The following is a 14,296-nucleotide window of genomic DNA, read 5'->3' as shown; positions in this document are numbered from 1 at the left end:
TTGTTTTATTGTTGCACCCTACTCTAGAATACACAACACTGGGATTTTAAAGGCATCATGCTGAATTCTTACGTGAACATATGGCACTGGCATCATTTGCATGTGAGCACGTCTGATTTACATGTGATATCCTGGGACAGTACGCAAGGTGTGACTCATTCCCCACACACTGCAACTCTTCAGTCCAGATCAGCCCATGTCCTTCTCCAAAGTGAGCTCCTCCTGGGGTAGATAAAGATCTTCCACACTCTAATTCATTACAGATAACACTGGCAGCTTTGAAATCAAAATGTGCATCACAGAGTGTAGCCCATGTTTCACCATGTCTTATTTCCACACGTCCTGAGCAGGGATTGTCTCCTCCCACCAGCCGAGGCTGTGAGTAGCCTAGAGAGTCAATTAATCCATCAGTGAATGTTACATTTACACTCCATACTCGCCACTATACCTTTCAGTAGATAGACATATTTTTCAGACTTTTTCATAACAATGTTTAGAAATCATGGATTATAGATATGAGTACATTAAAAAAATTAAGTCCTGTAATTAAATATCTGTTCTTGAAATATGGACCTTTGTCTCACTGTTTAGATAGGAACGCTACTGTCACTTGTTTTTAACTAATTGTGAAGGATGTGAGAGAGGCTTGTGTTATTTTATGAAGCTTTGCTTGTTTGTTTGTTGTGTTGTCTGCTACAGAATTACTAAGGGTACTACAAGAAGAGGTGTGTTCTTAATTCAGTTTAGCTAACTTGGGTTAAATAGCAGTGAGGACACACCAGTTCAGCTTTTAACTCAGGGCAGGTCTATACTACAAATGCTGCATCAGCACAACTGCACCGATGCAGCTGTAGTACTTTGATGAAGACACTCTGAGCTGAAGGGAGAGAGCTCTCCTGTCAGCTTAGTTACGTCACCTCCACAAGAGGTGATAGCTACATCAGCAGGAGAAGCTCTCCCACCAACATAGCACTGTCTACACGGAGGGTTAAGGTTGGTATAACTAGGTCTCTCAGGGATGTGGATTTTTCACATCTATGAATGATGTAGTTATACTCGTAGTATAGACCTGGCCTCAGATTAGCAGTTCAAATCAAGCCTAGGGCAGCCAGAGGTTGAATTTGAGCTGCTAACCTGAGTTAAAAGGCAAATTGACATGTTTTCACTGATATTTTTAATTAGAGTTAACTAATGGGGGCTAGCTAACCCATGTTAAGAATACACTTTTTTGCTGCCTATGCATACCCTGAGGGTTATATCAGACCTGGGTGGTTTGTTTCCACAAGAAAATAGACAGTGTTTTAGATAACTCATTTACTGATGTTCAGAGGATTATACACCTGACAACACCTTTGAAGTTTTAATACTGTCCATGCTGCGATCAGCTTGTTGGCTAGTGAAGTGGGGGGAGATCCAGGTGGGAAACTGGAACAAAATGCTTTGAAATGGATAAAAAGAGTGTTCCTGAAGAGTAGGCAGAGGAAGTGGTCAAGTTACTGCTCAAGGGGAGCAAACTGGCACAGAGACAGGCCCTGGAGGATGGGTCTTAACTTTTAAGCAGCTGGACCTGCCTAAGCTTTTAGGGATATGCTAAGCTTTAGGTAAGATAGAAGCATATTTGTTGTGTAAAAACTTGTTTCTGCCTTATTCCTGCTGCTGCGATTAAATAATGCTGATACAGAGGCGGTGGTAGTGAATAACTAGCTGGCTCTGTCCCTGATGTAAGGGCACTCTGCATTGGAGATATTCCCTCAGGGAGGTTGCACTTTTGTTCTGTGGCCCCATGCTCCAGGTTAGCTCTGCCACTAGCCTGCTGTCTGACCTTGGACTACTCATTTCACCTTTATGGGCCTCAACTTCTTCCTCTGGTTTTTGTCTGTCTTTTCCATTCAGACTGTGAGGCAGAGACTGACTATTACTTTGCATTTGTACAGTGCCAAGTACATCGTGCTCTGATCTCATCTGGGGCCTCAAGAAGCTATACAAGTAACTAATAATAACAACTGTGGAGTTGCTACCAACACCTTCATAATTATGCTTTGGCTGTCAATTTGCCGTCTTTCACCATGAGCTACAACCTAAACTCCTGACTTTGTTCTTGCTCAGTCCTTACTGAAAACAAAGGCAAATTTGTATTAAAGCCAAAAGAAATGTTACCAGAGTAAAGACTGAGAAGAAAAAATGTGTAAGAGCCTCAGGATTTGGCAATATGAATGGGTCAGAGCCTAACATCAGGGGAGGCAAACTTTAATTGCAAGAATGGGCATTATTTTAGGAAACCGAGAACACTCCTCTCCCCAAGTGTGAATTGAGGGTGCAAATGTATTTATTTATTATTATTTATTATTATTATTATTATTAAGTTATGGTAGTATGTACGGTGTGCAACTCTGGGCTCTAACAGGGACTAAATGTGGAGGGGGCAGGGCTCTTGCAGATGAGATCCTCGAGGTGATAGCATGTGCAGAGAGACATGTAGTGAAAGGCACCGCGATTTTAGAAAATAGAACATGGGTTTTTTTCTGCTTTGCTTTTTGTTTCTGAGCCTTTAGGGGTCACTTGTTCAAACTTTTCAACCCACCCACAAAGACTAGAAACTTCCTTTTAAAACTATGACACAAAACAAAATGGCAAGAGTTGGTACCACTGCAGCTGTGAGGAGAGAATGATATTTTTGGTCCCACCCCTCGCCTACAGCTCTAGCCGGCACAGAGGTCGTGTTTTGGAATCTGAGCCTGGCCTACCAGAGCTGCTGGAGCCTGAATCTCCTCTTCCATCCATCGCACCTGTTTCTCTTTCTGGGATCCGGACCAGCTCCTGCTTTGCCCATGTCTGGCTTTAGAGCATGAGTTGTGCAAAGGGTCCCGTCAGGCAGGAGATCACTGAGCTGCCAGCTTCCTGCTCACCTAGCAGCAGCACTAGCAGCTCACAGAGTCCTGCAGGTGTTTATTTGAGTTTAACCCCCACTTACCGTTGTCAGCTCCTGGAGTTCAGGAGTCAGCCTCTGGAGAGCCTTATCCTAAAGGACTACAGCTTAATGGCTACTAGAGCCCCCTGACCCCATTCCCAGCCTGCTTGGAGTTTGGGGTCAGGACAAAAGGAACTAAAAACCTTCGCCAAGGCCAACAGGGAGGCTTCTGCATGAGGGATCTGGATGAGCAGTCCACTGAACCTATGACAAGCCACAGCTGCACAGTCCCAGCGATGAGGCAGACTGATTTTACACAGAGTTTTAGTTTGGAAGCTGAAAGAGAGGCAGCACCAGCATCTGGAGAGAGAGATCCAGGCCAGGGCTGGCTATCGATAGCCAACTGAGACTTTAGGAGGATTCCAGACCAGGGAATAGCAAGCCTGGTTGGATCCAGGACATAATTCTGCCCCATTCAGGGATGAAGAAAAGTTAAAGGGACTTTTGTGTGAACTGTCCAGTGCTGCAGTGGTGAACACACTATACCAGGATTCACAAACTCAGCCATACTGTCTGCCTTGGGAAGGTGCCAGGCAGACAGCTGGGGTTTGGAGGAACTTATGAGTGTTAAATTCTGGAGAATAGGCTTACTTACTACTAGAGATGACCAGCAATTTTGCCACTCAAGTTACTAGTTTTATAGTAAGTATGAATGAGGGTGGGTGAGTATGAATGTTGTGCTGGGAGATTTGTACTGATTTGTGTGGGTGGTGAATGAGGGGTGTGTGCTAAGGTGAGGAGTTATGTGTGTTTGATGTTGTTGTGTGTTCTGTAGGTGGTTGTGTTGATTTGTGCGTGGGTTGTGTTGTGCTAGGAAATCTGTGTTGATTTCTTTGGGTGTATCAGTTTCCTTGGGGAGTTTGTGGTGAGTTGTATGGGTGGCAAATCAACTTCTGAAGAACAGCAGCATTTGGGCCAAGGAACCCACTATCTATGCTGTCCCTCTTGTATCACTGACTCATTACAACCAATTAAATTATTGCATGAAAATTAGCTGTAGAGTAGGGTTGGTAATTGGTTGAGTTAACTCTATAATCACAATGGTGTAGGACTCTTGGCATGGCATAGATGGGTATGTTACTGTTATATTATATATAGATTAGTTAACCTTAACCTTTTCCTTCCCTTGATCCTAGTTTTCTGTTCACAATAAAGTTACCATCACTGCTGTGCTGTTATTTTTTATGTGTCCTTCCTTTGCTGGGATTTGTTTTATTTACTTGATTGTTTCCTGTGCACTGGGCTTTATACTCCTTTCCAGGTAGTGGTATTAGCGCTGATTTTCTCAAAGGACAGCACTCTTGTGTACCTGGTACAGTGAGCAGTCATCTGAGTGGTGCCACCAGGCACCAAGAAAAAGAATCCAGGACCCAACCTATGCTAGGAGAGGGGGAAAACCACTCAAAATATTGGTGATAGTAAGTGTCAGGGAGAGAAAAGGCCATACCTCAGGAGAAAGGCCACATGAGTTAGTACAACATCAAGTGCCAATGTCTTTGTCTGTCACATTGTGTACTCAAAAAATATGTCTATGTCCAGCGGACGGTGTATTGCACAGGAGACCCTTCCCATACTAGATGTAATTATGCAATTTTACTCAATCCTTGCACAACCACAACAGGAATTTGGTGAATTCTGATCACTCCATTTTATGATAGATACTGATAAATCAGAAAATGTTATAAGGAGTGAGACTATGCAGACACACTGTGGACTGCAGGAAAGGGAAACTGTGGCCAAATGCACCCTTGTAATCACACCCTACACTCTACTGTAATAATCTTTGTATAAAATATGCCTTCTGAGGTATCATTTTGAAACTAATAACTCGCTGGGCAATAATACCATGGTGAAATGTGTGTAGCATGATTATGTGTGAAGTTATGAAACTCCCCCTGTATGATGTTAAAGGGACATGTTCAAATTCCTGTGGTCCAATTAGGCACAACTGGTCAAGTAAGTCTTAAACAAAGGGATGTGCAGTTACCTCAATTTAACATATAAGCTGTAAGCAGAGTCCTGAGACAGCAGAGGAAAAAATAAAGGAGACAAAATCTGCATCTCAGAACACACAGGTGAAAAAAACAACATGAAGCTTCTTTCCTCACTAGACTCCATGTCTCCTTCTGCTCAGCTGGCCAGAATTTTATGAGGGGGGCTGAACTACATAAGTGAAGGGCAAATACCCCTGAGTATCTCTCTTCCTGTCCATCTCCCTCTTTGTACCTAAGAAGAAAAACAAACAGCCGTTGAACTTTGGGGGAGGGGTTCTAACCTGAAAAGTTTGGTCTGTAATGCCATCAGAAGTATGTGGTGAGGACCTGATTTTGAATCAAGTGTAGTTTGTTACATTAGGCACTACAAAGAGTTTCTTTCTTTATTTTCTTGTAATCATTTCTAGCTTTTATGCCTCATTACCTGTACTCACTTAAAATCTCTTTGTAGTTAATGAATTTGTTTTTTCTTTAATTGAATCTACTTCAGTGTGTTTAAGTTAAATTGTCTGGGTAACTCCATAGAAGGTGGCAAGTTGTTGTGTATTGATCCCTAAAAGAGACAATGGACCAAATATCTCTGGACTGTCCAAGAGAAGGCTTGACAGTACAGAACATACATTTTTGGGGAAAATCCATGACTGGGAGTGTATTGGGGTCACCTTGCAGAAATATGAAGGCTGTTAAAAGCCAGAGTGTAACCCAAAAGTGGCTGGTTGTCTGCAGTTACACACACACAGTCAGGTTGTTACCTGCATGCTGGCAGGCTGTTAGTGAGCAGCCCAGGTGGGAGCTACTGCAGAGAGGCATTATTAGGCCTCTCACTAGTCAGGATTGCACCCTGAATGTCACAGAAACTAATGAAAATATGAGAGTGAAAAGATCAGGGAGGAAGAAAGGAGACACGGAAAGAAAAGGAGGAAGACAAGAAGCAATGGCCAAGAACTAAAAATTCAGGGCCTGATTCCTCACTTCTGTGCAGCTTATGTCATCTATACCTGTACTCCATGACTACAATATGAATGTATAATGCCAGGACCAGTCTGACAGAGTGATTTCCGGTTTGGTAGCATTTTACATTCATAGACAACATGCCCAAAAATGAAAAATCTAAATTTCACTCTGGTGTTTGGGAATAAACACTGTGGGAGGTAACAGATATACCACTAGATGAGTGACATGAGGTTAGACAAGACTCTAGTGGGAAATGCCTTGTAGTAATGCAGTAGTTGAATTTGGCTACTCTCTGCCACTAAAAGTTCTTATTGTCTGATACTTTCTAAGCTCTCAAATGGCTGCATAGAGAAAAATATGAGTCTGTTTCCTTTGAAAACATTATTACTCAACAGGATTTTATGATGTTTCCAGTATAGACTCTCCAATGCCATGGTGATAGGTGCAATTTAAATATGTAGATAGAATAGCTTATTAAATATCAATTATTTCCTTAGTTTGGATATACAAAATAAATTTGAAACCCATAAAAGGAAAATGGAAAATATGGCATTGAGACAACTGTGGTGAGATTAATAAAGGGGACTCTAAAGATATCTGGGTTGGGAAATACTTAGGGATTTGCTCACTATAACATGAGAGTAATAATTTCAGGATTTGATCATATTTGGCCACTTCTACATTAGTTTGTCGGAATGAACAAACTCTGGATTCAATCCCTTTTTGCACATGGCAAGGATGGCTGATTTCTTACCTGAGCAGGTCACTCCAGCAATGAAAGGATGAGAGCATGTTGACTTTATAGTCCGGGTTTCAAATCTGCAGTCCCAGATTGTTGACTCACTCCCATGACAAACATCTCCTATCACCAAGTATGGTGTGGAATCTTCTCCAAAATGGGCAGCACTATGAACACTAACTGAAGAACCACATCCCAAGTGTCTGCAAGCTACTGCAGCATGTTTCATAGGTGAGACAGTAGAACACAGAATGAGACTCAGTTCACCAATCTTAATCATCGCTCTCCCAGCACATGGGTTGCTTCCGTTGATCAGCTTCAGATCAGTAGCTCCACCTTCAAACAGAAACAGGAGAGAGTTATTGGAGAGAGCACTGAGCCACATCCCCATTATTATTACTAATGGATTGGTCATATAGTATTTGAAGAATATAATACTGTAACTCCTCACTTAAAATTGTTGTTATGTTCCTGAAAAATTCTACTTTAAGCGAAATGATGTTAAGTGAATCCAATTTCCCCATAATAATTAATGTAAATTGGGGGGAGGGGAGGTTAGCGGTTAGGTTAAGTTCCAAGGAAATTTTTTTCACCAGACAAAAGAATATATATATACACAGTATAAGTTTTAAACACACAATTTAATACTGTACACAGCAATGATGAATGTGAAGCTTGGTTGAGGTGGTGAAGTCAGAGGCAGGGATATTTCCGAGGGAATGCCTTACTGCTAAATAATGAACTAGCACTCGGCTGAGCCCTCAAGGGTTAACACATCATTGTTAATGTAGCCTCACACTCTACAAGGCAGCAGGGATGGAGGGAGGAGATGCAGCATGGCAGAGAGAGACAGAGACACACACCATGTGTGTGAGAGAGAAAGACAAGCATTGCCCCTTTAAGTATGCTGACCCCACTCTAAGTACACTGCCTTTTTAAGTAGATCAGCAAGTTGAGACAGCAGCTGCTGCCAGCAAGCTCCCTCTGTCCTGATCCCTGTCATGTGTCCCCCTGCTCTGCGGAGATTGGGGGCAGGAGCAGAGAGAACGGGAAAGGAGACACCCTGACAGTAGCACCCTTCTTCCCCCCATTATCTTTGAAAATTCTTGGCAATAGGGGGAGGTGACTGGAAAAAGGCAAATATAGTTCCCATAATTTAAAATGGGAAGAAAGAGAACCCAGGCAACTACAGACTGGTCAGTCTCACTTCTGTCCCTTGCAAAATCACTGAGCAGGTCCTCAAGGAATCCATTTTGAAGGACTTCGAGGAGAGGAAGGTGATCAGGAACAGTAAACATGGACTCACCAAGGGCAAGTCATGCTTGACCAACCTGATTGCCTTCTATGATGAGATAACTGGCTCTGTGGATTTGGGGAAAGCGGTAGATGTGATATATCTTGACTTTAGCAGAGCTTTTGATACAGTCTCCCACAGTATTCTTGCCAGCAAGTTAAAAAAGTATGGATTGGATGAATGGACTATCAGGTGTATGGAAAGCTGGCTATATTGTCCGGCTCAACAGGTAGTGATCAATGGCTCAATGTCTAGTTGGCAGCCAGAATCAAGCAGAGTGCCCCCGGGGTCAGTCCTGGGGCCGGTTTTGTTCAACATCTTCATTAATGAACTGGATGATGCGATGAATTGCACCCTCAGCAAGTTCACAGATGACACTAAGCTGGGGGGAGAGGTAGATACACTGGAGGGTAGGGAAAGGGTCCAGAGAGACCTAGACAAATTGGAGGATTGGGCTAAAAGAAATTTGATGAAGTTCAACAAGAACAAGTGCAGAGTCCTGCAATTAGGAAGAAAGAATCCCACACATCACTACAGGCTGGGGACTGACTAGTTAAGCAGCAGTTCTGCAGAAAAGGACCTGGGAATTACAGTGGACAAGAAGCTGGATGGGAGTCAACAGTGTGCCCTCATTGCCAAGAAGGCCAACAGCCTACTGGGCTGTATGAGTAGGAGCATTGCCAGCAGATTGAGGGAAGTGATTATTCCCCTCTATTTGGCACTGGTGAGGCCACACCTGGAGTATTGTGTCCAGTTTTGGTCCTCTCACTACAGAAGGGATGTGGACAAATTGGAAAGAGTCCAGCGGAGGGCAACAAAAATGATTAGTTGGCTGGTGTACATGACTTATGAGAAGAGGTTGAGGGACCTGGGGTTATTTAGTCTGCAGAAGAGAAGAGTGAGGGGGGATTTGATAGCATCCTTCAACCACCTGAGGGGATTCCAAAGAGGATGGAGCTAGGCTGTTCTCAATGGTGGCAGATGACAGAACAAGAAGCAATGGTCTCAAGTTGCAGTGTGGGAGGTCTAGGTTGGATATTAGGAAACACTATTTCACTAGGAGGTTGATGAATGACTTGAATGGGTTACCTAGGAAGGTGGTGGAATCTCCATCCTTAGAGGTTTTTAAGGCCAGGCTTGACAAAGCCTTGGCTGGGATGATTTAACTGGTGTTGGTCCTGCTTTGAGCAGGGGATTGGACTACATGAGCACCTGACATCTGTTCCAACCCTAATATTCTATGATTCCATGATTTGCAGCAAATATTGTACAAAGGGTGTTGTGTGACGTGTCTATGAAAAGGTAATGATTTGCTGGTTATGATTATGCTATCTGCATGTGTGTATCTTTTTTTATTTGAAGTTATGAATATTGGCTATATACTTGTATCTCAATGTGTAGCATTAGTGAAGCATTTGGTCAGCTTCTTGAGAAAGGAATTTGCAAATTAAGTGACCAATCAAGAAACACTTAACTGACAATGGACCTTGGGAGACTGCAATCCCCATGAAAAGTCTTCCTGGGACATTCAAGGTAGCATGTGAGCAATGGCTGATCTCCCTGTAAAAGAACTGAGTCATGCATGGATATGTGACTTGCCCAGGTGGCTACAAACTCCATTTTATTACTGTGATTTTGCACAAGAGAAAAAACTGATTTCCACCCACAAGAGAAAGAATATAAAAGGCCCTGGAAACCCCTTCAGTTTGTCTTCAATCCTTCTTCTTACTTCTGGAGGAACCTTGCTACAAACTGAACCTCTGAACAAAGTACTGAATGACCCATCTCAGCTGTGGATGTACTCCAGAGACTTGATTTGAACCTGAAATTTATTCCTCATCTGGAATATTGTGTGCAGTTCTGGTCTCCCATGTTTAAGAAGGATGAATTCAAACTGGAACAGGTTCAGAGACAGGCTACTAGGATGATCCGAGGAATGGAAAATCTGTCTTATGAAAGGAGACTCAAAGAGCATGGATTGTTTAGCATAACCAAAAAAAGGTTGAGGGGGGATATGATTGCTCTTTATAAACATATCAGAGGGATAAATATTAGAGAGAGAGAGGAATTATTTAAGCTTAGTACCAATGTGGACACAAGAACAAATGGATACAAACTGGACACTAGGAAGTTTAGACTTGAAATAAGAAGAAGGTTTCTAACCATTAGAGGAGTGAAGTTCTGGTACAGCCTTCCAAGGGGTGTAGTGGGGGCAAAAGACATATCTGGTTTTAAGACTAAGCTTGATAAGTTTATGGAGGAGGGGATAGTATGATGGGATAGCCTAATTTTGGCAATTAATTTGGCAACTGATCTTTGATTATTAGCAGGTAAGTATGCCCAGTGGTCTGTGATGGGATGTTAGATGGGGTGGGATCTGAGTTACTACAGAGAATTCTTTCCTGGGTGCTGGCTGATGAGTCTTGCCCACATGCTCAGGATTTAACTGATCGCCATACGTAGGGCAGGAAGGAATTTTCCTCCAGGACAGATTGGCAGAGGCCCTGGAGGTTTTTCGCCTTCCTCTGCAGCGTGGGGCACGGGTCACTGGCTGGAGGATTCGCTGCACCTCGAGGTCTTTAAACTACAATTTGAGAACTTCAGTAACTCAGACATAGGTTAGGGGTTTGTTACAGGAGTGGGTGGGTGAGATTCTGTGGCCTGTGTTGTGCAGGAGGTCAGACTAGATGATCATAATGGTCCCTTCTAACCTTAAAGTCTATGAGTCTATGAGTCTATGAACCTCTACTTCGCCTATACAGATGGGCCACCCCTGCAGCTACATGAGCATTCTGTGGAAGCCAAGTCCTTCTGAATGATGAAGGATTATCTGCAGGACAGTAACAAAGCAGTATCTATAGCTGATCAAATACTAAAAAATGAAGTGGGTGAATTATTCGCATATTGTTTCAATCATATCTCAGTTCCTTAATAATGCCAACTTCAGGAACATTCAGAAATCTAAGTAGACACTCTGGTGACCTTCCTCAGACCTGGCGAAGACCTCTGTGAAGCACAAAAACTTTTATCTTCCACCAACAGAAGTTGGTCCAATAAAAAATGTTGGGATACTGGGGCTGGGGAGGGAGTGGAGTATGTGATCCATTGTGAAGGGAAGAGAGTTACTAGTTATTAGAAAATTGGTGTAAATTTGTGAATTTGATTCCCTACCTAACTCTATCTATTCTAGCCTAGTGTAGGCTTTTCTGCAGTACCTATAATTGCAGCAGCTATATACTACCCAGGGGCGGCTCTAGTTATTTTGTCACCCCAAGCACGGCAGGCAGGCTGCCTTTGCAGCTTGCCTGTGGAGAGTCCACTGGTCCCGCGGCTTTGGCGGACCCTCCACAGGCATGCCATCGAAGGCAGCCTGCCTGCCACCATTGCGGCGACAGGCAGAGCTTGGCGTGCTGGTGCCTGGAGCCGCCCCTGATACTACCTCTCCTACTCCTACACAGCTAGGTCACCAAGGCCCAGGATAGATTGTCTGGAGACTAGAGCCTTGGTTATATTAGTTCATACACATGAATTCAAAGTTGAACACACATATTTGAACAAATCTCCTAATGTCTTTCTGACACAAGGTAGGTGAGGTGGGGTTTAATCCCTTACTGCTTCAGTCAGGCCTGTACCTTCCAGCACCCATACTCCCTTCTTGGTTTTGCATTTGTTGTCCCACATACTCAGTTGTGTTCTGGGCCTTATGGTCTCTCCCCTCAAGCTAGGGGTCCAGCATTTAGTTTTGGCTGGGCCTAGGCTCACCCTTTCCCAGAATCCAAATAAACCTGTCATTTCCAAGAAGAAATTATTGTGGCTGGAAATATACAAGTGGCAGGATGGCTGGTTTCTTACCTACACAGGTCACTCCAGCATAGTTTCAGGATTTGATCATATTTACCCACTTCTACATTAGTTTGCAGGAATGGAACAAGTTTGGGATTCAATCTCTTTTCTCTCATGCCAAGTAGCAGGATGGCTGATTTCTTACCTGAGCAGGTCACTCCAGAATAGGAAGGATGAGAGCATGTTGACTCTATATTCAGATTTTCCAGTATGCAGTCCCAGATTGTTGATTGATAACATACATCTCCTACCATCAAGTACGGTCTGGAATCTTCTCCAAAATAGCCAGCATTATGGACACCAACTTGGTCTCCACATCTCAAATGTTGGCAAATGTCTGCAGCACGTGAAGCAGTAAAACACATTTTCATCCACTGACCATTATGTTCAATCTCCACTCTCCCAACACATGGGTTGCTTCCGTTGAACAACCTGAGATCAGCAGCTCCACCTTCAAACACAATCAGGAAAGAATTACCAGAGAGAGCACTGAGCTACATCCCCATCATCATTATGAATGGAGCTGGTCAAATAGTATTCAATAAATATAATATTTGCAAACAGCAGTGGTTAATGCTTTGTGAATCTTTTGCGAATCAAGTCCCAATTTTTTTCTAAAATATGCTATATTATCTATTTCAAAATATTTCTGTGGCACTAGATGGAGATGGTAAAATTGTTAATAATGATACAAAAAAGGCAGGAGTGTTCAATAAATATGTTTGTTGTATATTGAAAAAAAATCAGGATATTGTAGTCACATCACATAAGGATGATGAAATACCTTCTAGTCCATTAGTAATTAAAGAGGATGTTAAACTATCTACTGGGGATAAACATTTTAAAATCAGCAGGGCTTGATAACTTTCACCCAAGAGGAGGCTGAGAAGATTTCTAGCCTGCTGATGTTCATTTTTAATAAATCTTTGAATACTGGGGAAATTCCCAGAATACGGTTGAGATTACTAGAATGGCTGTGTGATCGGGATTCCAGGGAGGGAACGGTGAGATTGTTTAATCAGGAAAAACTGCAAAGAATGGCGCAGACAATTCCCAAAATTGGTATTAGATTCACCAAGCCAGCAACAAAATAGCTTCTACAATACCTACTGGTTACCCAGAAACTAAAAATACAGTTCCCTTAAAGCAACACAGACTTGGGCTCCCACCCAGACAGCCAAATCAAATATGATGAGGGGATTACTGAAAATGTTGTTCATCATATAAAAAGTTGTACCAATCTCAACAGATCAGACACATTACCTTCCAGGTCAATGAGTATTTCAGATGTTATCCAAATACATGCTTACAGCCAATTCTTATTACTAAACTTAAATTTATTTAAAAAGAAGAAAGAGAATTGGTTAAAAGATCATTACACATACAGATATGAAAAAGGGTCTTAGGTCAATTTCATAACAGATATTGTGAGCTTAGAGTTGAAAGGAATTAGATTAGTTGAAACAGAATTAGTTTGGTTGAAACAGAATTAGTTTAACTGGTTATAGTCCACTGTCCAATATCAGGGTGATCCAAGACTGCAGACCTCAATCTTGTGACTAAAACTTCCCGACAAAGCTTAAGGAGATCTGAGATAATAGTATCAGGGCCCTAGAGTTCCTTTTATAGATCTCTGGCAGCCTCTTGACAGCGTATAGACCTTGGGTGAACAATAGGCGATGATAGAATCATAGAATCATAGAATATCAGGGTTGGAAGGGACTTCAGGAGGTCATCTAGTCCAATCCCCTGCTCAAAGCAAGGCCAATCCCCAACTAAATCAACCCAGCCAAGGCTTTGTCAAGACGGACCTTAAAAATCTCTAAGGATGGAGATTCCACCACATCCTTAGGTAACCCATTCCAGTGCTTCATCAACCTCCTAGTGAAATAATGTTTCCTAATATCCAATCTAAAGCTCCCCCACTGCAACTTGAGACCATTACTCCTTGTTCTGTCATCTGCTACCACTGAGAACAGTCTAGATTCATCCTCTTTGGAACCCCCTTTCAAGTAGTTGAAAACAGGTATCAAATCCCCCCTCATTCTTCTCTTCTGCAGACTAAACTACCCCAGTTCCCTCAGCCTTTCCTCTTAAATCATGTAGTCCAGCCCCCTAATCATTTTTGTTGCCCTATACTGGACTCTTTCCAATTTTTCCACATGCTTCTTGTAGTGTGGGGCCCAAAACTGGACACAGTACTCCAGATGAGCCTCACCAATGTCGAATAGAGGGGAATGATCACGTCCCTCGATCTACTGGCAATGCTCCTACTTATACAGCCCAAAATGCTGTTAGCTTTCTTGGCAACAAGGGCACACTGTTGACTCATATCCAGCTTCTCATCCACTGTAACCCCTACATCCTTTTCTGTAGAACTCCTGCCTAGCTACTCGGTCCCTAGTGTATAGAAGTGCATGGGATTCTTCTGTCCTAAGTGCAGGACTCTGCACCTGTCCTTGTTGAGCCCCATCAGATTTCTTTTGACCCAATCCACTAATTTG

The 14,296-nt window shown here is 42.7% G+C and overlaps 1 protein-coding gene across 4 annotated transcripts in view; it reads right to left on the bottom strand.

The window, feature by feature from the left end:
* Positions 1 to 14,296, bottom strand: part of LOC115636421 (antigen WC1.1-like) — a 59,937-nt gene that overhangs the window by 29,916 nt on the left and 15,725 nt on the right. For 3 of the 4 annotated variants that reach the window (XM_030536492.1, XM_030536497.1, XM_030536505.1), the window contains exons 2-4: positions 11,938 to 12,243; positions 6,671 to 6,991; positions 73 to 387 (exon numbers count right to left, since the gene is read on the bottom strand). In XM_030536492.1, the coding sequence (XP_030392352.1) occupies positions 73 to 387; positions 6,671 to 6,991; positions 11,938 to 12,243 (942 nt within the window). The remainder of the gene's footprint in view (positions 1 to 72; positions 388 to 6,670; positions 6,992 to 11,937; positions 12,244 to 14,296) is intronic. The other variant, XM_030536512.1, reaches the window with a different exon arrangement.

The sequence above is a fragment of the Gopherus evgoodei genome, chromosome 1 (genome assembly GCF_007399415.2).
Source record: "Gopherus evgoodei ecotype Sinaloan lineage chromosome 1, rGopEvg1_v1.p, whole genome shotgun sequence".
Classification (NCBI taxonomy): Eukaryota; Metazoa; Chordata; order Testudines; family Testudinidae; genus Gopherus; species Gopherus evgoodei.
This window is presented reverse-complemented; position numbering and strand designations above follow the sequence as displayed.